Below are 21810 nucleotides of genomic sequence, written 5' to 3'. Positions count from 1 at the left end.
TGGTGGGGCATCTCATTTATTGACTGGCAGTGGTGGGATCACATCACATATTGGGATTCAGTGGTGTGGCTATTGAACTCCTGTAGCCTGTAAACGGTGGTCACTGAAGAAGGTGTTTGTAGTCTATCAGCCACACGGTGAACATTGAGTTTCACATCACAATAGTTGTATTTATTTTATTTTTTTTTTTGTTAGCTTAGTCAGTCAGGGAGCGCAAGCGAGGATGTCAGTAGAGGAATGTGGCAAGCTGACAAGAAGCCAGTTGGCTATGTGCCAATATGCCAAGATGGACTGGTGCATGCCAACCTGACCTAAAGCAGAAATGATTGCAGCCTTAGTCACGGCTGCATCACAGACCAGCGGTCAGGAAGACAACCAGACTGGCCATGTGGATGTACAGTTCTCAGAAAATGGACAGTTCAGCCTTTCCAGAGAGGCTTTAAAAGTCCATCTGGAGTTAGAGACTTGACCTGGAGGCCAAATGTTTGGAAATAGAATCAGCAGAGAGAATGCTGCAGGAGAAACAGAATTAGATGCAGCAGAGAGACTGAGATGTCTGGAAGCTGATTAAAATGAGAGGCAGAGGCAGCATGAAAAGGAGATGCTGTCTCTTTGCCAGGGTCATGGAGGCAATGAGGAAGGGAATAACCGAACCCCATAAGCAAAAAAGGTCAGTAAATGTCTTCCACAATTTACAGAGTGATAATTTTGATAGTTTTATTCATATGTTTGAAAGGGTATGTTAACAGTATAATGTTGACCAAAGTGTCTGGGTATGATTCCTGACCCCCTTACTCCATGGTAAAGCTGTAATTGCTATTTCTAAATTATCTGATACTGATTGCTTAAATGATAATGCTGTTAAAATTGTTAGAGTATTTTAAGTTAACTCCTGAAGCTTATAGAGAAAAGTTTTGTGAGCATAGACGCAAGACAGATGAAAGTGTGTGTGGATATATTGCTGAGTTGAGCATTTGTTTTCATAGATGGGTGAGTGGGTTTCAGGTCACTACTTTTGAAGGGCTGGCAGGCCTTTTGGTGAGGGAACAAGCCCTAAGCACTTTGCCTGAGGACATGAGAATCTGGTTAGCAGATAGAGAACGTAACACACCAGATGAGTTGGGGAAGAAGGGAGACCTATACCTAGCAAGCAGAGCATCACTGCACAGGAAAGGGATACCCAGCGCTGCTCTGTGGTCTAAGGGAACCCATGGTCGGCAGCCTATAACTTCCCAACTGAGTCTGCCAGTAGCAGGGGAAGCCACTAGTTCAAGTACATGGCCAGGACCAAGGGTTAAATGTTTTAAATGCAACCAGTGGGGCCATGTAGCATGTAGATGTCCACAAAGGCAAGGTGGGGTACAAAAGGTTGGAAAGCCAGTAAGTGGGAATCAGAATGTCAGCAGTACGTTGTCTGTAGACAACAAAGGTACCAAACTACCACGGGAGTTTAAATCCTATCTTAGTAGATGAGAAACAGGACCCTGCTATTAGAAAGAGACAGCCTGTGACCTTACCATTGTGAAGCCTGCAGTGGTTAAAGAGGAGCACCACTTGCTTGGTTGGTCTACTCCAGTCAGAGCTTTAGGAGGGACCCCATTCCAGATACCTTGGGCTAGGGTTCACTTTGACTTGGAGAGTGGAAAAGGAAGGAAGCAAGCAAGTAGGTGTGTTTGAGGATATCCCTGCAGATGTCCTGATAGGGAATGATTTTGATGATGCAGTACCTTGTATGTATGCAGATGTCCTTCAAGGATGCATCTGCAGTCCTAACAAAGGGTTGTCCTGTCGTCAGGCAGCCCTTCGGTCGGCCGGATTCCAAAGTCTGGGTCTGGCCTCGGCTGGTGTCGCACTTCACCCGACGTCATCTCTGCTGGTCTTCGGGTATAAAGGCATCAGCCGACGCCATTTTCCTCAGTCTTTCTTGCCGCGTGGCGCCTGAAGCAGAAGCTGTTCGCAAGTGCCGGTCGGTCAGATCCAGAGATTACTACTACCGTATACAACTTCGAAGACTTCTAAAAGCTAAGTACCCCGTTGGGGACTCTTTCTTGCCTCAGCCGATGTCAGAAAAAGTAATTAACTGTTTAACTTGTGGGAAACAAATACCTCATAAAGATTTCCACTCTTACTGTTTGCCTTGTTTAGGCCCAGACCACAACGTAGCAGCTTGTTTAGCCTGTGCTTCCTTCAACCGACGAACGCTTAGGCGTCGGTCGGAGTTTGCTGAACAGTTTTTCGGCTCAGATTTTGCGTACATTATGCCGTCGGATCCTCCGACTACCCAAATGGTTAAAAGCAAAGAAAGGACCGACACTCGCGGTCCGCGGTTTGGCGAAACCACGGTAAAGCAAACGCGAGTGTCTCGGTTTCGGCGAAACCGAGCAAACGGTTCAAACTACAGCCGAATCCATGACTACTACCGAGGCCCCTTCTACCCTAGCTGAATCGGCCTCTGAAATTTTGCCTACAATTGTGGTTTCTCCAGAGTTATCGGACACCATCCCTTTGGATGTCTCTACCCCAGCACGTGGTGCTGCTAGGCCTCCTGCAGCCATGTCTATAAAGGCCTTTGCCAGGGCTAAAGCAGCCAAAACTGCTAAATCAGTGCCTGTTAAGCCCCCCTCTCACAGGCCCAGCTCCAGTTCACAAATGCTTACCTTGGCAGAGGATCTCATCTCTCTAATAAGAGGATCCCAATCTCACCCAGACAGGGCCTCACAACCTCCAGATAAGAGACCCAGAGTAGAGCCACGTGAGCCAGGCTCCTCAGATGACTCTTCTGATGACTCAGACATTACAGACCACCCAGAGGCTCCTCTTTCTACTTATGAAGATTCTGATGCTGAAGAATCTATTCCTTCTGCCTCTCCACCAGAGGAATTTTCCTTTGGGGAAACCTTACATGCCATGCGAGAGCAATTCCAATGGCAGGGACAAGATTTCTCAGATTCAAGGAAAAGGCTTAGGACCTTTTTACACTTACCACAGCATAGGCCCTTAGCTATACCTCCAGTTCTTCCTGTTGTGGACGATGCCTTTAATGATGTTTGCACTGCTCCTGATACTTTACCTCCAGCCCCTGCTAAGCCCGACGGGTTCTACAGGGTACCGGACACTCATCACCACTTATACAAGGCTCCTTTTGCAGATCCGGAGACTATCTCCCAGGGGCCTAAGGCAGTAGCTTCGACCTCAGCTAAAACCCTCTCCCTTCTGATAGGGAATCCAGGTCCTTAGAGATGGGGTAAAAAAGTATACACCTCCGCTACTCTCTCAGCTAGAGCTTTGAACTGTCAGTTTCATATGATCCAATACCAAGAGTTTATGCTTGATCAGTTAACTAAGAAACTGTCCTCTGATGATTCCTTAGATAAGAAATATGTTCTAGAAATGGTGAATAACATTCAGCAGGTTAGTAACCATTCTTTAAAATGTGGCTATGATGCACTGGAGGCTTCATTTAGATCAGCCATGACTGGCACAGTTATAAGAAGACATGCATGGTTGAAAGAGCAGGTCTTGCCGGATCATGTTAAAGCAAAGCTTTTAGATGCTCCTGTGGACAAGGTCAGTCTTTGGTTCTCCTGCCCAACAAGTAATGAAGAAAATGGAAGAGAAGGCAAAATCTGTACAAACAGTTAAAGATTTCTTACAGGTACAGCCCCCAAGGTTCAGCAGGAACTGGCCTTCCAAAAATTGGTCCTTTCCAGACTCCTCTAAAAATCAGAGAGGCAGGAATAGACGTTCCAGAGGCAGAAACCAACCCAGAGGAGGTGCCTACAGGGGACGCCAATGGCAAGGCAATAACCAACGAGGCACGGATACAACCACTAACCACTGCAACAGGACAATCACAGTGACTTGGTTCTAACACCGCCTACCAGGGAACAAATAATAGCACCCTTAGGCGGAAAGTTAGCCTTATTTTCAAAAAACTGGCACTATATCACAAGAGACAACTGGATTTTGCAAACTATAGACCAAGGATACAGGTTTCATTTCCACACCTTACCAGCAAAAAGAGGAATGCCAAACCTGCCACCAAATCAAAGGTCAGAAGCCCTAAAACAAATAGCTCAATTAAAAAAGATGAGAGCTGTGGAAAGGGTACCACCTACAGAACAGGGCAAGGGATTTTACTCCAGACTCTTCCTAGTACCAAGAAAAGAAAACAGTTGGAGACCTATTCTCGACCTGTCCGCTTTAAACACATTCATCATTGTTCCAAAATTCAAAATGCTGACCCTACACCAACTTCTTCCCATGCTGGGCAAGGAGTATTGGCTGGTAACTCTAGATCTCAAGGAGGCATACCTGCACGTCCCCATACGACCAATTTGCAGAAGATACCTCAGATTTCTTGCAGGATCAGAGCATTATCAATTCTCAGCATTGCCCTTTGGCTTATCTACTGCGCCCAGAGTATTCACGAAATGCCTGGCATCAGTAATCGCTCATTGCAGGCTTCAGGGAATCCAAATTTATCCATACCTGGACGACTGCCTGATACAAGCGGACAACAAAAGCAAGCTGACACAAGACTTACAAAGAGTCATTTGCTTACTACAAGCTCTGGGATGCACAGTCAATTTAAAAAAGTCAAAACTGATACCATCCCAGACAATAACATTCTTGGGTGCAGAATTGGACACAGTAAAACAGATGGCATTCCTTACTGCAGAAAAACAAGAAAACTTCCTTTGTACTTCTTGACACTAGCAAAGCAGAACAAGCTAACAGCAAGGAAAGTACTGCAGGCCTTGGGTTTCATGGCATCCTGCATAATCTTGGTCCCCCATGCCAGACTGCATATGAGAAAGCTACAGTGGTACCTAAAGAATTTATGGTCTCAACACAAGCACAGCTTAGAAACCGAAATACCACTAAATCCATGCCTGAAACAAGAGTTCCTATGGTGGGCTCAGACATGCCAGGCAAACCCAGGATTGTCCTTCCACAATATTCAAGCAAGCCAAACCATCACAACGGACGCCTCAGACCTCGGTTGGGGGGCACACATGCTGGACAAGTGCATTCAAGGCCTATGGACTCCAGATCAGCTACACCTGCACATAAATCAAAAAGAGATGCTGGCAGTAAAACTGGCAATCCAGAATTTCAGACCATTCCTCAGAGGGCCAAGTGATGATAAGGACAGACAACACCACAGTCATGTGGTACATCAACAAACAGGGAGGCACTCATTCATACCCCCTATGCCGAATGACTCTGGACCTGTGGAACATGGCTCTGAGCTACAACATTCATTTACAGGCAATATTCGTACCTGGAAAAGAAAACATCCTAGCAGACATGTTAAGCAGAACTACCTCGGATGCTCACGAATGGATGCTACACCCGGACATCTTCAAGGACATCACAAAGAAATGGGGAATGCCACAAATAGACCTATTTGCATCCCCACTCAACCACCAGCTCAAGAAATTCTGCACAAGGACACATCACCCTCTTGCTTGGAAGGTGGACTCTCTATCCTTCAATTGGAAAGGCCTGACAGCATATGCATTTCCACCCCTCCCTTTGATGCACAAGGTACTACTGAAAATAAGAGGAACGGCCAAGGATAATTCTGATGGCTCCAAATTGGCCAAGACAACATTGGTATCCATTACTGAGGAGCATGTCTCGGGGGGAAACGTGGACTCTACCCCTGATTCCCTTGATGTTGACTCAGTGCAACTACAGCATCTTGCATCCAAACCTGAAAACTCTGCAACTCACTGCCTGGAACATTACATAAGAACATCTAACCCAGTTTTATCCCAAAGGGTTAAAGACATTATCCTTGAGGCCCGCAGACCTTCTACTAGAAGGAACTATGCAGGGAAATGGAAAAGGTTTGTCATTTGGAGTACGGAAAGAGGGAAAGATGTGTCAAAAGTAGATATTGCCAACATCCTGGAATACTTGGCAGAGCTCCTACATACTGGCCTGTCCTATTCCTCCATCAAGATACATGCATCAGCTATTTCTGCAGAATACAGCCTCGATCCTCCTGTCTTCTCGCATCCTCTACTCAGGCAGTTCCTCAGAGGAATTAAGAATGTAAAACCTCCTAGGAAACCACCATTACCAGCATGGGACTTGAATTTTGTGCTAGAAAAATTGACACTCCCTCCATTCAACCAGCAGCAACAGCAGATCTACAACACCTATCCTGGAAAACTGCTTTCCTACTGGCAATTACTTCAGCAAGAAGGGTCACGAAACTACAGGCTTTAATGGCAGTACAACCCTTCCTAATCTTCCATCAAGACAGAGTGTCCATGAGAACTAATCCTACATTTATGCCTAAGGTGGTATCCAGACTGTCTCTAAACCAGGCAATCCACCTACCTACCTTCTTTCCCAATCCACAGAACAAAGGGGAAAGACTGCTGCATACCTTGGATGTACATAGACAGTTGCGCTACTACCTGGACAGAACCAAGGGCAATAGAAAAACTGACCAGCTACTAGTAGCCTATGCAACAGGAAGGGAAGGAAAAGCAATTTCCAAACAGACAATCTCTAAGTGGATAGGAAATTGCATAAGATTCTGTTACTCCTATCATGGAAAGCAAATTCCACAGAACATAAGGCCTCATTCTACAAGGGCTACAGCCACTACCACAGCCTTCTTACGAGGAGTGGCTACCAAGGACATTATTGAGGCTGCTACTTGGACCTCCGTGCATACATTTGCCAAGCATTATAACTTACCTCTATACTCTAGATCCCGAGCAGGGTTTGCCACTGCTGTGTTGCAAGGGATCCTAAGTACACCGTAATTCTTATTCCTCCTCCCCTAGTTTGGCTATGGTATTCTACCCATTTGTTAGGACTGCAGATGCATCCTTGAAGGACATAGTACAGTTTTGTACCTACCATAAATGTAGATGTCCGAACAGGATAGCATCTGCAGTCAGGATTACCCACCCTCCTTCCCCTCTGTGGTACTCCTAGGGTATTGCCCACCTATTAGCTAGCTGGGGGGGGATCTCTTATGGTGTATTTGTTTGTATATATGTACATACATGCATATTTTTTGTTTGCCTTCTACTTTTTGGGAAACATTGGCATTTTCCCAAAAATTTAGCTATCCAAGCGGGCTACTGGCATCTGGGGCAAGAAACACTGAGGAAAATGGCGTCGGCTGATGCCTTTGTACCCGAAGACCAGCAGAGATGACGTCGGGTGAAGTGCGACACCAGCCGAGGCCAGACCCAGACTTTGGAATCCGGCCGACCGAAGGGCTGCCTGACGACAGGACAACCCTTTGTTAGGACTGCAGATGCTATCCTGTTCGGACATCTACATTTATGGTAGGTACAAAACTGTACTTTACATGCAGTCAGGCTTGGAGACAAGCATGTGGATCTGGTAGCCTGGGGGGGGGGCAAGACAGACTGCGCACTTGAAGCTAGGACTTGTGAGGTGGTTACTTCAGAGAGGATGTAGTAGTACCCAGGCTGACAGTAGGGCATCGCTGTCAAAGAATACCAGACTTCTTGTGGAAGAGGAGCTGGGAAGGGTTACAAAGACAGAGTTAAGACAGGCTCAGCTCTCGGACCCTACATTACAAGGCCTGAGGGAGGTAGCCAGTGAGGCACCTGATTGTCAAGGAAAGGGGGTATCTGTATATTGGGGCAAAGGGTTACTGTATAGAGAGTGGACCCCTGAGAGAGGACTAGAGGGTGAGAGAATACAGCATTTGGTAGTGCCCAAAGCCTACTGTCTGGCACTTCTAGCCATAGCCCATGATATTCCCTTTTTCAAAGTATTGTCATTCAGAAATCTCATACGTGCAAAAACTGAACGAAATTCCATATCTCCAGACTCAGTGTGCAGACAACATATATACTATTTTCACAGTCGTTTACACACATAACACCTGGCTATTACATCACAAACATACAGGTAGAGTAATTATTGCACATAATTAGAAACTCATTTTAACACTTTTTGAACTGAACACTTACTTGCATGTGACTTTAGTATGCACAGGTACTTGGTTAAGACATTGCATTGATCCTTGCACAGAAAGATACATTGAGTATTGCACTGTGAACATTAGAGTATTGCACTATGGACCTTAGAGTATTGTACTGTGGTTATTTTATGAATTTGCATGTATTGCACTGAAAGACTAGATATTTTACGTCATTGCTACTGCCCTACATGGCCTATAAAGTTACAGTCATGGTGAATATTGTATTAGGTGAGATTGTTAACCCTGTTCTTGCTCAAATTGACCGTTTATACTGACACAGTTGGATATCATGGAGTGTAGTGGTTATTAGAGTTCAGCAGCCTGATGACATTGGGGAAAAAGCTGATGTTCATCGTGCATACAGCTGCAGTCATAACAGATGGGTTATCCTGCCGTCAGGTGGGTCCTCGGTCGGCCGAATTCCAAAGTCTAGGTCCGGTGTCGGATGTCGTCGCTTCTTCCCTGACGTCAGTGCGGCAGGGGTATAAAAGAACCAGCCGACGCCATTTTCTTCAGTCCTTCTTGCCGCGCGGTGCCCAAAGCAGAAGCAGTTCGCAAGTGCCGGTCGGCCAGCTCCTGAGATTACGAATATTTTTCAGCCGCAGTCTTCTTGAAAGCTAAGTACCCCGTTGGGGAAACTTTTCTTGCCTCAGACCGATGTCAGACGAAGTTAATAATTGCATTTCATGTGGGAAGCAAATACCGCATAAGGATTTCCATTCCTTCTGCATTCCTTGCTTAGGCCCAGACCACCACATCTTGGCCTGTCGTTTTTGTGCTAGATTCAACAAACGCACTATTAAGCGTCGGGCGGAGTTCGCCCAACACTATTTTGGTAAAAAATTTAATTACATTATGTCGTTGTCCAGTTTTGAGTAAAAGACGCAAAGATAAGGACCGACATACGAGGTCCACGACTTCTACCGACACCACTCTAAAGCCGGCTACAGGTGCTCCAGTTCTCAGCGAGGCGCCTACACAGCCCCTGAGTACCGATGACGCTTCTTTAGCAGTGTCTTCTGTGCCCGAGGTCACAGGCTCCTCGGCCCCCACCCCGACTACAGATACTGACGCCACTCTTGGCGGGGAAACTCAGAGTTTAGACAGGCCTGCCACCTCTCAAGGTGTCTTCAGGCCTCCTTCTTTTTCCATTAAGGCTTTCACAAAATCTAAAGCAGCCATGAAAACTAAAAGACAAGCTCCACTGAGCCCCTGTCAAGGCCCCATGCCTAAAAAAGATGCTCAAAATGGCTGAGGATTTGATTACTTCTCAGGGGTTCTCAACCCCCCTCGGACAAAAGGCCCAGATTGGAAGAAGACTACCCTTCCTCGGACCAGGCCTCCATTACCTCAGAACATTCTGAAGACCAGGAATATTCATACTCCCCTTTTGAAGATTCTGATGCGGAGGAGTCCATTCCCTCTGTGTCCCCCCCCCCCCCCCGAGGACTATTCTTTTGGGGGGAACCTTGTATACCTTGAGGGAACACTTCCACTGGGAAGGCCAAGATTACTCAGATTCCAAGAAAAGGGTGAGGGATTTTCTCTTGCTTCCTCAGCACAGGCCTCTGGCTATCCCTCCTGTCTTAGACATACTAGATGATGTGTATTCAGAGGTCAGTCTTAACCCAGATTCTTTACCCCACATAATGGGTCTTCTCACACAGAACAAAGGATCTGTGATGCATCCACACCTGTCATTGCTACAGCTGACATTGTGGGAGATAGGAGTCTAGTCCTCTTCAGTCACCTGTTGTCAGAGGAAGTGTTCAGGATTTTGCAGGAGGCCAGAAAAACGTTTTCAAGTGGAAAAGTTTGTCAGGTGTCTCTCTAAAACCCAGGACCCACTGACCGTGGGTATTCCAGTGGGTTCTCGCTTACCTTTGTGAATTACTCTTGGCTGGCTTGGCTTATCCTTCTGTCAAAGCACATGTCCGCTATTTCTGCTTGTCTGTCTATCTCTCCCTCTAGCTTCCTTCACATTAGGCCTCCCAGGAAACCTATTCCTACTTCTTGGGACCTTTATTTTGTTCTAGAAAAATTGACCCTGGCCCCTTTTGAGCCTGCGTCCTTCAGCCTTTCTCAAACATTTCTCTTGGAAAACTATTTTACTAGTGGCCTTAACTTCAGCCAGAAGGGTGTCAGAGCTACAAGCCCTTATGGCAGTAACCCCTTTCTTAATCTTTCATAAGGACAGGGTATCCTTGAGAGTAAATCCTTCTTTTATGCCCAAAGTGTTTAATGAGTTATCCCTAAACCACTCCATTCAATTGCCTACCTTCTTCCCTTCTCCTCAAAACCACAGTGCGAAGGTACTGCACTCCTTCTTAGATGTTAATAGATAGCTTTAGTCTTGTCCAGGTAAACTCTAAGTTATCAGGAATTCTGTTCAGCTATTTGTGAACTTTCATCCCAGGGCTCTGGATTTACCCAATTGCAAGCAGGCTATTTCTTCTTGTATTTCAGACTACTTGCCTTTATTACACACGCCATGGAAAAGAGCCTCTCTTCAAAGGCCCATTCTACTAGGGCAGTGGCTTCCTCTAAGGCATTCTCCAAGGGCATAGATAGTCATCCTTGAATCAGCCACCTGGTCTTCTATTCCTGCTTTTGCCTAACATTGCAAACTAGATGGCATCTCCAGATCCAGAGCCGGATTTGATAAAGCCATTTTACATGGCTTCATTAACAGCTCCTCTGCTCCTCCCTCCTCTCTTCCTTCTTGAGCTTTGGCACTCTCCTTCAGGTTAAGAATACCGCAGGAAGTGAATAGAAGGACATAGAACAGTTGTGTAAAATCTTATAACTATAGATGTCCTTCTCTTCACTGCTGCAGTATTCTATCTCACCCCCCCCCCCAGTCTTATTGCTTTGCTTGGATGTACTGACTTTTCATATTCTTAGTCTGGCATTCCTCCTGGAGCATTCCATTTTGAGAATAAGTGCATACGTCGTCGTCATGGTCTGTGCGACATCCCACGTACCCTACAGTAGTGTAGCACTTTTGTGTAATGGCTGACATCGGGCTGCCTTAAGGTGGGAGATCCCTCCAGTTAAGAATACTGCAGCAGTGAAGAGAAGCACATCTATAGTTGTAGATGTATAGCAAAATATGTCACATATAATGTTTATGTAGTTTGATTACTTTTATATGAATGTAAATTTGCCTATGTCACAAGTGATAATTCAGCAAAGGTGTTTGGAAAAAAAAAAAGATTTTGCACAACTGTTCTTTTTCTGGGAAATCATGATGAACCTAACCTGAAGGCCATCTTGTAGCCCACATATTGCCTACTAGTTGGTCCTTTCTTAAGGCTCCTTTTTCAGGAGTATTTCCATCTGCTTTTAGTGTAAAGTTGATCTCTGGTGGTGCTGTGCTAGTATGATGCATTATGGGAAAGAGGAACTTGAGTGCTGGAGAAGCTCTGTAAATATTGGTGTCTTGGATCTACCTCGAGGCAGATAACTAAGCTGTCAATACAGATGGAGAGGGACCACAAAGATCTACAGTTCTGGTAAGTACATAACATTTGTTTAAAAAAAATTAAAAAAAAGTTCTTCAGTCCAACACTAGACACATTGCTTAAAGATTTAATTCTTTTTCCTAGTTAAGAGGAAGCCTTACCTTGAAGCATGGAACATCTTCATTATTCTGCAATCACTTATTTGGAATAAAACAAAGTATTTTTAATCCAAGTAGCAGAAAAAGAAGTTGTGTACCTACCATAACGTTCCATGCTTGTAGTCCATCTCGCCTACATTCTTGCTGGATGGACTCTGCCGATACTAATGCTCGAGAGCTTTTACTGGCTCGAGGCTAGCCCCTATCCCATGGTGCCTCACGGCAATTCCCCAGATCTTGTTTGCAAGAAAGTAAATAGGTACATAATAGTCAGCAACTATCAGTAACTATGCCCATACAAATAGAGTACTCTGTATTACTATCCAGGACGGACAACTACAACCAGATCAGACCAGCATAATTGATAGTCCACCAGTTCTTCCAGAAAACAGGAAGGGGGAAGGAGACTGGGACGCAAGAATGTAGGCGAGATGGATTACAAACATGGAACATTATGGTAAGTACATAACTTAAAGTAGTCCTATCTCGCCGTAATTCTTGCTGGATGGGACAGCGTCCCTAGCACCTTTATCCCGAGTGGCTCAAGCGAAGTGACTCTTCAGCACAGTGGACCCAAAGGATGACCTGTCCCAGGAGGCCAAATACAATTTGTAATGAGTGACAAAGTTTTGAGGTCTTGCCCAAGTAGCTGTTGCACAAATGGTATCAATTGGGAGTTTAGATCTAAAGGCATAAGAAGTAGATATTGCTCTGATTGAATAGCCTTTTACTTTGGCTGGTAATTGTTTGCCAGCAGCTTTGTAAGCAAAGGAAATGCAGTCTGAAAGCCATTTAGACAAGCTGGCCTTAGAAACAGGCAATCCTTTATTTTTATCTGAAAAGGAAGCAAATAATTGGCCTGATTTTTGAAATTCTTTAGTCCTGTGCAGGTAAAACCTGAGAATTCTGTGGACATCCAATTGGTGTAGTCTGTATTCTGATTTATTAGTATGATTTAGGAAGAAAACTGGTAGCTCGATAGTTGTGTTGAGATTATGCTCTGAACATACCTTAGGAAGAAAGGAAGGATTAGTTCTAAGTGAGACCCTATCTCTATGGAAAACAATGTAAGGAGGTCGAATGGTGAGGGCTTGCAATTCAGAAACTCTTCCTAGCAGACATAATAGCCACTAAGAATAATGTCTTCCAAGACAAGAATTTCAGATCCGATGAAGAGGGTTCAAAGGATGGAGGAATGAAAGATGTAAGAACTAGGTTTAGGTCCCAGGGCTCCAGTGATTGCCTGATTGGAGATCTGAGAAGAACTCCTTTCAAAAAGGTTTTACATAAAGAGTGGGACATGATTGGATTTCCCATGTAGCCAAAATGATAATTAGAGGTGGCAGTTAACTGAACTCTGATAGTAGCAGCTGCGGATCCTTCATGAAAAATAGATGCCAGGAAAGACAGGATAGACTCTATAGGAGCTGAGTAGGGATCTATGCCTTGGTGTGCTGCCCACATGGAGAACCTTTTGCATTTACTGGAATATAATTTCCTGGTGGAAGGTTTGTGTGAAGAAATCAGAATGTTTTTGACTGTAGGGGAAAGAGAAACACACCTGGCTATTCGTGGAACTGGAGCAGCCATGCTGTTAATTTCAGGGTTTGGATAGTGGGATGGAACTGCCCTGATTGGTGAATCAGGAGGTCTGGAGATGGTTCCAGAATCTATGGTTCCTCCAAGAGATAGGGCCACAGGAAGGGAAACCAGACTTGGTGAGGCCAGTAAGGAGCAATGAGGATCAGGGTACTCTTCAACAGTTTTGCTTTCTGAATTAATTTTGGAATGAGAGGAAAGGGTGGAAAAGCATAAAGGAGTCCCAGAGGCCAATTGTGGACCAGATCATCCCTGGGTGACATCCCCGGATGGGGAATTAGGGCAAAGTAGCTGCTGCATTTGGTGTTCATGTACGTGGCAAATAGGTCGCAGCAAGGCTGGCCCCATTTGCGAAAAAACTCTTCCACAACTTCTGAATTCTGGGACCCACTTGTGAGGCATCAGAATTGCTCAACTGAGTTTGTCTGTGGTCACATCCCTGGGATGTGCATTGCTACCAGAAAGCATAGAGTGTCCATCGCCCATTTCCATACTCTTAGTGCCTCTCGACATAGTGGGTAGGATTTGGTTCCTCCTTGCTTGTTTTATGTACCACACTACAGACATGTCTGATTGAATCGCAATTGTCCCAGTGTGAAGAGAACTGTGAATTGCTTGCATCACATACAGCACCGCTCTCATCTCCAGAACATTTATGTGCAAGTGGTTCTCGTGATCCTGCCAAGTACCTTGGACTGTCATTCCCAGGTAATGCCCCTCCCCCGCCCTGTCTGGCAGGCGTCCGTGGTCAAAATTGCATTTTCTTGAGGGGGAGCAAGTGGACAATATAGATGAAGTTGATCCGTATGTAATCATGTTAGATCCTTCTTGCAAGAGTTTGTGATGAGTATTTGGTGAGACAGGGGGAGATCCCTGCATTGACCACTGGGCAAATAGCCGCTGAAGTGCTCTCGTGCAGATGGGCTAGGGGAAATAAGAGAATGGTGGAAGCCATAGTCCCTAGGACCTGAAGGACGATCCTGGCCTGCACTCTGTCTCTCTTCAGCAAGAATCTGACTTGGTCGTGTAACGATTCTATCCTTTCTGGTGTCAGCTTTGCTGTCATGGTGGTTGTCTGTTTCTGAGCCTAAGAATACAATGTGCTGCGATAGAGATAAGGCTGATTTTCTTTAGGTTTATTGTAATGCCTAATCTGGCGCACAAGGATAGTCTCTCGTCCCTGGTTCTCATTAGTTGGTGGTTGGTAGTAGCAGTGAGGACTTAGAGAAAGCATATGACAGGGTGCCTAGAGAGGAGTTGTGGTATTGTATGAGGATGTCGGGAGTGTCAGAAGTATGTAAGAGTGGTACAGGATATGTACGAGGGTAGTGTGACAGCGATGAGGTCTGCGGTGGGAGTGACGGATGCGTTTAAGGTGGAGGTAGGATTACATCAAGGATCAGCTCTGAGCCCTTTATTTGCAATGGTGATGGAAAGGTTGACAGACGAGATCAGACAGGAGTCCCCATGGACTGTGATGTTTGCAGATGACATTGATCTGTAGTGAGAGTAGGGAACAGGTGGAGGAGATACTGGAGAGATGGAGATATGCTCTAGAGAGAAGAGGAATGAAGGTCAGCAGGACTAAGACAGAGTATATGTGTGTGAATGAAAGGGAGGATAGAGGAATGGTGAGGATGCAAGGAGTAGAGGTGGCGAAGGTGGTTGAGTTTGAATACTTGGGATCAGTAGTTCAGAGTAATGGTGAGTGTGGAAGACAGGTGAAGAAGAGAGTATAGGCAGGATGGAGTTTGTGGAGAATAGTGTCAGTAGTGATTTGTGACAGAAGTACCAGTAAGAGTGAAAGGGATGGTCTACAAGAGGGTAGTGAGACCAGCTATGTTATATGGGTTAGAGACAGTGGCATTGACAAAAAGGTAGGAGTTAGAGCTGGATGTGGCAGAGTTAAAGATAAGATTTGCACTGGGTGTGACGAGGGTGGACAGGATTAGGAATAAGTATATTAGAGGGTCAGCCCAGGTTGGAAGGTTTGGAGACAAAGCCAGAGAGGCAAGATTCTGTTGTTTTGGACATGTGCTGAGGAGGGATGCTGTCTATATTGGGGAAAAAGATGCTAAGGATGAAGCTACCAGGTAACAGGAAAAGAGGAAGGCCTAAGATGAGATTTATGGATGTGATGAGAGAGGGCATGCAGGTGATTGGTGTGACAGAGCAAGATGCAGTGTGACAGAGCAAGATGCAGAGGACAGGAAGAAATGGAAACAGATGATCCGCTGTGGCGACCCCTAACGGGAACAGCCGAAAGAAGATGATGGTAGCAGTGAGGAGCCAGTCGTTTCGGTACAGAAACAGCTGAAGTCCTTGACGTCTCAGGTGAGCCATTACCATTGTCATGCATTTGGTGAACACTCTGGGGGCTGTAGTGAGGCCAAAGGACAGTGTTCGAAATTGAAAATGACTGGCTCCCAACTGAAAGTGTAGGTGTCTTCTGGAGCACGTCCTGAAGATCTGTTGAGCGCATCCACTTGTCTTTCCCGATAAAGGGAAATATCGACTGCAGAGTGATCATTTTGGAACTTTGATTTCTTTACAGACTTGTTGAGTTTGCTGAGATCTAGAATTTATCTCCAGTCCCCTGTCTTTTTTGGAACTAAAAAGAATCACGAGTTAAGTTCGGATCCTCAAAATAACATAAACTAAGGGAATATAAAACAGATAAGACAATCCAGTCCAGGATAAAAAAAAAGATTTAATACATTCTAGCGCCTCGGCATGTACTGCCTTCAATGGAATATAGAACCCTTGTTAAATCACACCTTGTATACATCTTAATAAATCAATTAAGCAATAAATTACATAGTCTTCCGGATCCTATTTGCTCTGTGGGGACTTCTTGGATGACTCTTTTGCAGCAATGAGATGACCTCTGATGTTGCACAGTCTAATTGAATGGGTGGCAAGTCTGGTAGAGACCGGTTTACCTGGGGATCGGAAACAAAGGGAATAAGGTAACCTCTGGATATTATGGTTTGTTACCCATTGATCTTGGGAAATTTGTAGCCAGGTGCCTGGGTACAGTGAAAGATGACCCCCGACTGCCTCTAGAGACGGCCAGTCGGGCAATCCCTCAGGGGCGATGGAAGGGACGATCAGAGAAAGTATCTCTGTCTCTCTGTGGACCTCCTCTGCCGCAAGGGCGGCGTCTTCCATTATGTCCTCTGCCTCTAGGGGAGGGCTGACCTTGTGCCTGAGGGAAGCCTTTTTTGGATTTACGGAACCACATTTTCTCTCCTCTTTGACCCTTGGGATAGGGTCTAGAAGGAAGGGAGAAATGGACTGACAGCAGATAAGGTTTTCCCTTCCTGCTTGCACCTGGTCAAAGTCTCTTTTACCTGTGGTCCAAAAAGAGTTGAACCATCAAAGGGGACATTGGGGAAAGGAAGACTTAAAGGATTCCGTGAAGTTATATAGACGCATCCAGGAATGTCTCCCAAGAGAAATTCCTACTGTGGCTGCCCTGCTCGCTCCGTCCACTGCATAGGAAATCAGCCTCATGGAGGAGTTGGCTAAGGATGTAAGGGTGGAGAGCTGCGCAGATACCTTGTCCGTGGATCCCGAAGTTACTGATCCCTGAAGGGTCTCTCTCAACCTCTTCAGGAGATCCCTTTGAAGTCTAGTAAAATGTGACAGGTAATTCAGCGATCTTCAGGTAAATACCGCTGAAGATAAGGTACTCTTTCCATACCTGTCCATCGTCCTGGACTCATTAGGAGGATGGATATTAGAAGATGTCTCAAACAACTCCTTTTTTGTGGCCGCTGCTACCACCAGTGCATCAGCAGGAACACCCTTAGAAAGAAAGGACTTGTCTTCTGGAGCAGTCATAAATTTGTTTGGCCTCCTCGGGACAGGCTCCACTGTGTGTGGGAAGGTCCAGGCTTTCTGGGATATGACCCCCAAGAGCTGGTCATAGGGTGGTGTCACCCAGGAGGTGGAAGGTCGGGAACCATAGGCCTCAAGGTACACTGATTAGTTCTCAGTAGGGTTAGAGGTCTTTCAATTGCCCCTCCGTCTAAGGATTTCAAGGATGTCAGAAAAGAAGACATCCTCAGAAGGGGGATCTAGAGGACCCTTCTGACTCATCCCAATCAGTGTCTGATGTGACAGACGCAGGTGAGTCCATGTGCTTCCTCTTACAAAGTTTCCTCCGAGGAAGCTCTCCAGTGGGATAATCTGAGGAGGTCTTGGAAGAGGGGACACCTCCAATGGGGGCTGCTTGAGTCTCTGGTTCCCTACGCTGAGGGGATGGTGGGGGAGAAGAGGTTGCTGCCGGCTGCTGGTGGGATATTGGGTCCAAAGGCAGGGCTTTGGCACGTGACAAAGCTTTCTCTATTGCTTAGAAGATCTTTCCACCCCACTCCGAAGATGACATCTGTTCCGAGGAGACGGAAGGTTGGCTCCGAGCAGGAGGGACAGGTTCTGCAGCAGACGTAGAAACCGAGCTCAGTCGAGCCGAAGCATGAGAGGGAGGGTCTGTTCCAAAGAAAAGCCGGGGTGACTATCCTTCTCGAAGTCGAATCAAGAGCATCGGCTCCCAGATCCCTCGGCTCCAGAATGAGCCGCTAAGGATAGATTTATCAGTTCTGAGGAAGCAGGAAGAATTCTCTGAACTGAAGGATCCAACATGGAAGAACCCAAAGTGTTCGGCTCCAAGAGCGAAGCAGTCAGAAGAGGAGCGGTAGTCCGTAAATGGGATGGCTCCGAAGCTGTTGGGCCCGGAAGAGCTAACTTTTTAGCCAGAGCCAGGTCACAAAGCAGGTTTTTCACCACCTGCTCGATGTCCTCATCTGAAAGTGTCCTGGAGGAACGGGTGGAGACAGAAGGAGATCCCCTCCTCTCTAAAATAGGAAACCTCAACGTTGGTGAAACAGGGTCGATAGCTGGTGAGTGTCTCGATACCGAAGATTGTCTTGGCACCGAGGAAACCGACGGCACCGAGACAGAAGTGGAATCGGAGCCAGAACTCCTTGGCTCCGTCGCTTTAGACTTTTTAGAAGGCTTCCAACGCTGGAACCGAAGATTTTCTCTTCACAGTTTTGGGAGCTATCTGACCAAGTTACAGCTGTTCCTGGAAGGAACTAGTCCTAAGACCCCTGTCCATTAATTTACGTTTCTTCTCATTAAGAATCCTAGTACTGAAGGCATGGCAAAAGGTACAGGGTTCTTGTAAGTGAGCTTCTCCCAGACAGTACACACAGCTAATGTGACTGTCAGTCAATTACATTTTTTGTGAACACTTGTCACATTACTTGAACCCAAAGGGTGGTGTTCCTTATGTTCTCTGTCTTTCTCTTTGGACATGCTGACAAACTAGGATAACAATTTCCAATAACAACACTAACTAACAAACAGTAAAGTTATGAAGAGAAGAAAAGGTTTTTTTTTTTTTTTGTTTTTTTTTTATAAAGGAAGAAGGACTAGCGCTCAGAGAGGAAAAGCCCTCTAATTTAAACGGGCAACTATGGCCCTCTAGAACAGGCCGTACACAATCCTAAAAAGGAACAGGGGATCAGACACTCAACCACAATCACACAGCTAATAACTAACAACTATTAAAGGTAGAAAGTGAAGAAAAAGGACGAGAAATAAGATTTATCAAAAAATCTACTTCGCCAATGAGCCAGTAAGGAGACAACCTCAAAGCTTTCACGGCAAATGAGATCTGGGGAATTGCTGTGAGGCACCATGGGATAAGGGGTTAGCCTCGAGCCAGTAAAAGCTCTCGAGCTTTGGTTTATCGGCCAAGTCGGAGCAGAGAATCTGCTCCGAACCCATCCAGCAAGAATTACTTCGAGATAGGACTACATAACATCATTACATTTTAAGATTCCTCAGTACATGGAAGTCTAGTGTAAATGCCCTGATGGCCATTTTTCTGACAGGGAGGTTCACTACATATTAATGATGCAGTTTTGGGGGCTTATGGGAATTGCTGATCATTTCCATGACTAAGCTCCAGCATAATTTTTTGTTTTGTATGCGTGTTCTCTTGTTATTTAAAACAAATGCGTGCATGTGGGGAGAGGGGGCATATTAATTGGTGTAAACAGTTGTAAAGCGTGTATTTATTTTTTATAAAATTAGTTGCTTAATTGCTTATCAATTTAAAACAGTAAATAATAAATTAATCTTTCCCACAAAGAGGTCAGTACCTCAAAGTAAAGTGTACAGACTAAGAAGGTATTGCCAGCTACATTTGTCACATTTCCATATACTGTGGGAATTTTAAAACTTAACGTTTCAGCTATGTTTGGATTAAAAATGCTTCATTTTATTCCACGTAAGTGATCACAAGCACAAATATGTTCCATGCTTCATGGTAAGGCTGTGTGTTTTTTTTTTTTTTTTTTTAAGTGTTAGAGATGATGTTTAAGTCCCATCTTCTCTTACATTTCACTGCTCCTCCTGAGCGCTGTTCTGCATGTATTGTTGTCACAAATTACATTTATTTCTAGATAATTTGCTCTTTCCCTTTTGCAAAAATTGGAGGCAAGATTTTTAGATCTTTTACAATGTTCAGTACTTTCAGTAAACAGTGTGAAGATTTCTGCTTTGAAAGAGAGGGAGAACCTCTTAGTAAAACTTGCTGCAAAGTGTTTTAATGTACTTGCTTATTCCTTACACTCATGAGCAACAGTCTTTCATATTCAGTGTTTACTGCTGTGTCCTAAATGAAAAGAACCTGTTTCAAAAATACCTCAAGGTGAGATAGAATGTGATGGTGTGCAGTAAGGACCACCACCTTAAACTAATGCACACATTAATGTGAGCATTCCCACTGAGCATTATCTTTACAGGAAGCATTTGTTGAGCAGGTCTTTGGTCTGTCACACTTGTCCAGGTGGTGAAGTATCTTCCTACAGGGTCAGATTCTTAAACATTTGTTATGATACACACTTCACGTAATGATTTGTTAGATCACAGCAGTGATGGTGATACATTTATATATTAAGAGACCTTTGTCAGCTCAGGCTGAACTTTTGAACTTCTATGGCCTTTCATCTGGAGTATAAACTGTGTGCTAATCCAAAAACTAGGAATGATTCCATTGTAAAATCTGTGTTCATCCAACAAAAGTATCACATTACTCTGTGTTGTAGCATTTCTGTCGGCAAACCAGCACATTTTTCATTATTTAAATTGTAGACTGCTGTCTGCCCTTTCGACCAGACTTCTAGAATTGTAAATGACTTCAGAGCAGACCTGATCTTCTACCCATGGCGAGGACTTCACTAGGATGCTTGGTAGAAAAAAGAAGGTACAGCTAATGCCATGCTGGATTCTTTTTTTTTTCCTTTTTGTTAAAAAAAAAAATGTTCTCACACACACATCCATTAATCCAGTAAACCCACTGGACGTATGTTCTTTTCATGGGTGACCCTAGAGAAATGTCTTTTTAAGCGACTTGCTTAAACTCTCACAGCATGCAAATGGAAGTTTAAGAGTTGAGCCCTGTATGCTTGGTTACAGTAAGCAGTTCATTCAAAATCCGTACCCTTTGTCTTTTGCTCTGTCAGACTTTCTCCTCAAGAAGCTGTCATCATCCCAAGCTAAGTACCCATTTAGGGAAGACTTCTTGCTTTCCTTTGGTTGGGATTGCACATTATTGAATGTGTTAGCCATTGTTTGCAGATTTGTTGTACTTTCAGTGATTTTCTGAAATTGATGAAATTCCTAGAAAAAAATCACTGGTGTGCCTGCAAAAGATAAATTCTCCTAAATAGCTGTCACTTCCAGTGCTTAATATGTCTAAGGGAAAATTGTCATGTTTCCATCTGAAAGCAGTGTCTCTTCCCATAAGTAGGCATTCCACCATATTTGGGCCTGAAACCTTTGTGTTTTCATTCATAAAAGTGCATACCGTTGGACCAAGACATACCTGCTGTTGCCCCAATATGAAAATGCCCATAAGTATAACAGCACCACAGTAAAAAGTTGTTCCAGTTAAGTTAGTGTTTCTGTTTGAGCCATAAGACAGGCAGGTTCTTTCTGTGCACCTTACCTGTTTTATTGCTGATGAATTCTCCTGTTTGAGAAATTGTCAGTTTTCCTTGTGTATGTGCATGCATGCTTGTGTATGTTTTATATATATATATATATATATATATATATATATATATATATAAAATATTTAAATCTATTCATTTTGAAGGTGTAATACTCTCATTGTTCGTTATTAGACAAAATGTGATGTCATGCCATTGCTTGTAGAATATTGGCGTACAGATTCTAATTTAACTAAGTAGGATATGACTTGGGTGTCGTGAAAGAATACCCACATTTGAATACATGCTTGGTTGAAAATTGATGGTCAGTGTATTGCATATCACAGTGAAGACTTGTGTTCTGATATCCATATCTGCAGAACTATTCATAGATTACACTGTTCTTTTAAATGTTTATAGTTGATTTAACTATTGTTGATTCTTTCCACAGCCTGATCTTGCAGCTAATGAAAAACTTCTAATGCAGAAGATACAGCTCCTTTGTCTCATGGAGGTGAGAACCAATTTTGTTAATTGAAAATGCTTAACTATGCAGATCTCATTTTGAGAGTTACGAATGCCTGTAAGGG

The 21810-nt window shown here is 44.5% G+C and overlaps 1 protein-coding gene across 1 annotated transcript in view; it reads left to right on the top strand.

The window, feature by feature from the left end:
• The window catches only part of PSMD13 (proteasome 26S subunit, non-ATPase 13), an 890326-nt gene that overhangs the window by 574863 nt on the left and 293653 nt on the right, over positions 1-21810 (top strand). Inside the window, exon 10 of the mRNA XM_044082827.1 lies at positions 21672-21734. Coding sequence (XP_043938762.1) covers positions 21672-21734 — 63 coding nt within the window. The remainder of the gene's footprint in view (positions 1-21671; positions 21735-21810) is intronic.

Source organism: Protopterus annectens, chromosome 9.part0 (genome assembly GCF_019279795.1).
Source record: "Protopterus annectens isolate FY-2018-M chromosome 9.part0, PAN1.0, whole genome shotgun sequence".
Taxonomy (NCBI): Eukaryota; Metazoa; Chordata; order Ceratodontiformes; family Protopteridae; genus Protopterus; species Protopterus annectens.
The sequence above is the reverse complement of the archived record's forward strand: the minus strand, read 5'-3'. Positions and strand labels throughout refer to the sequence as shown.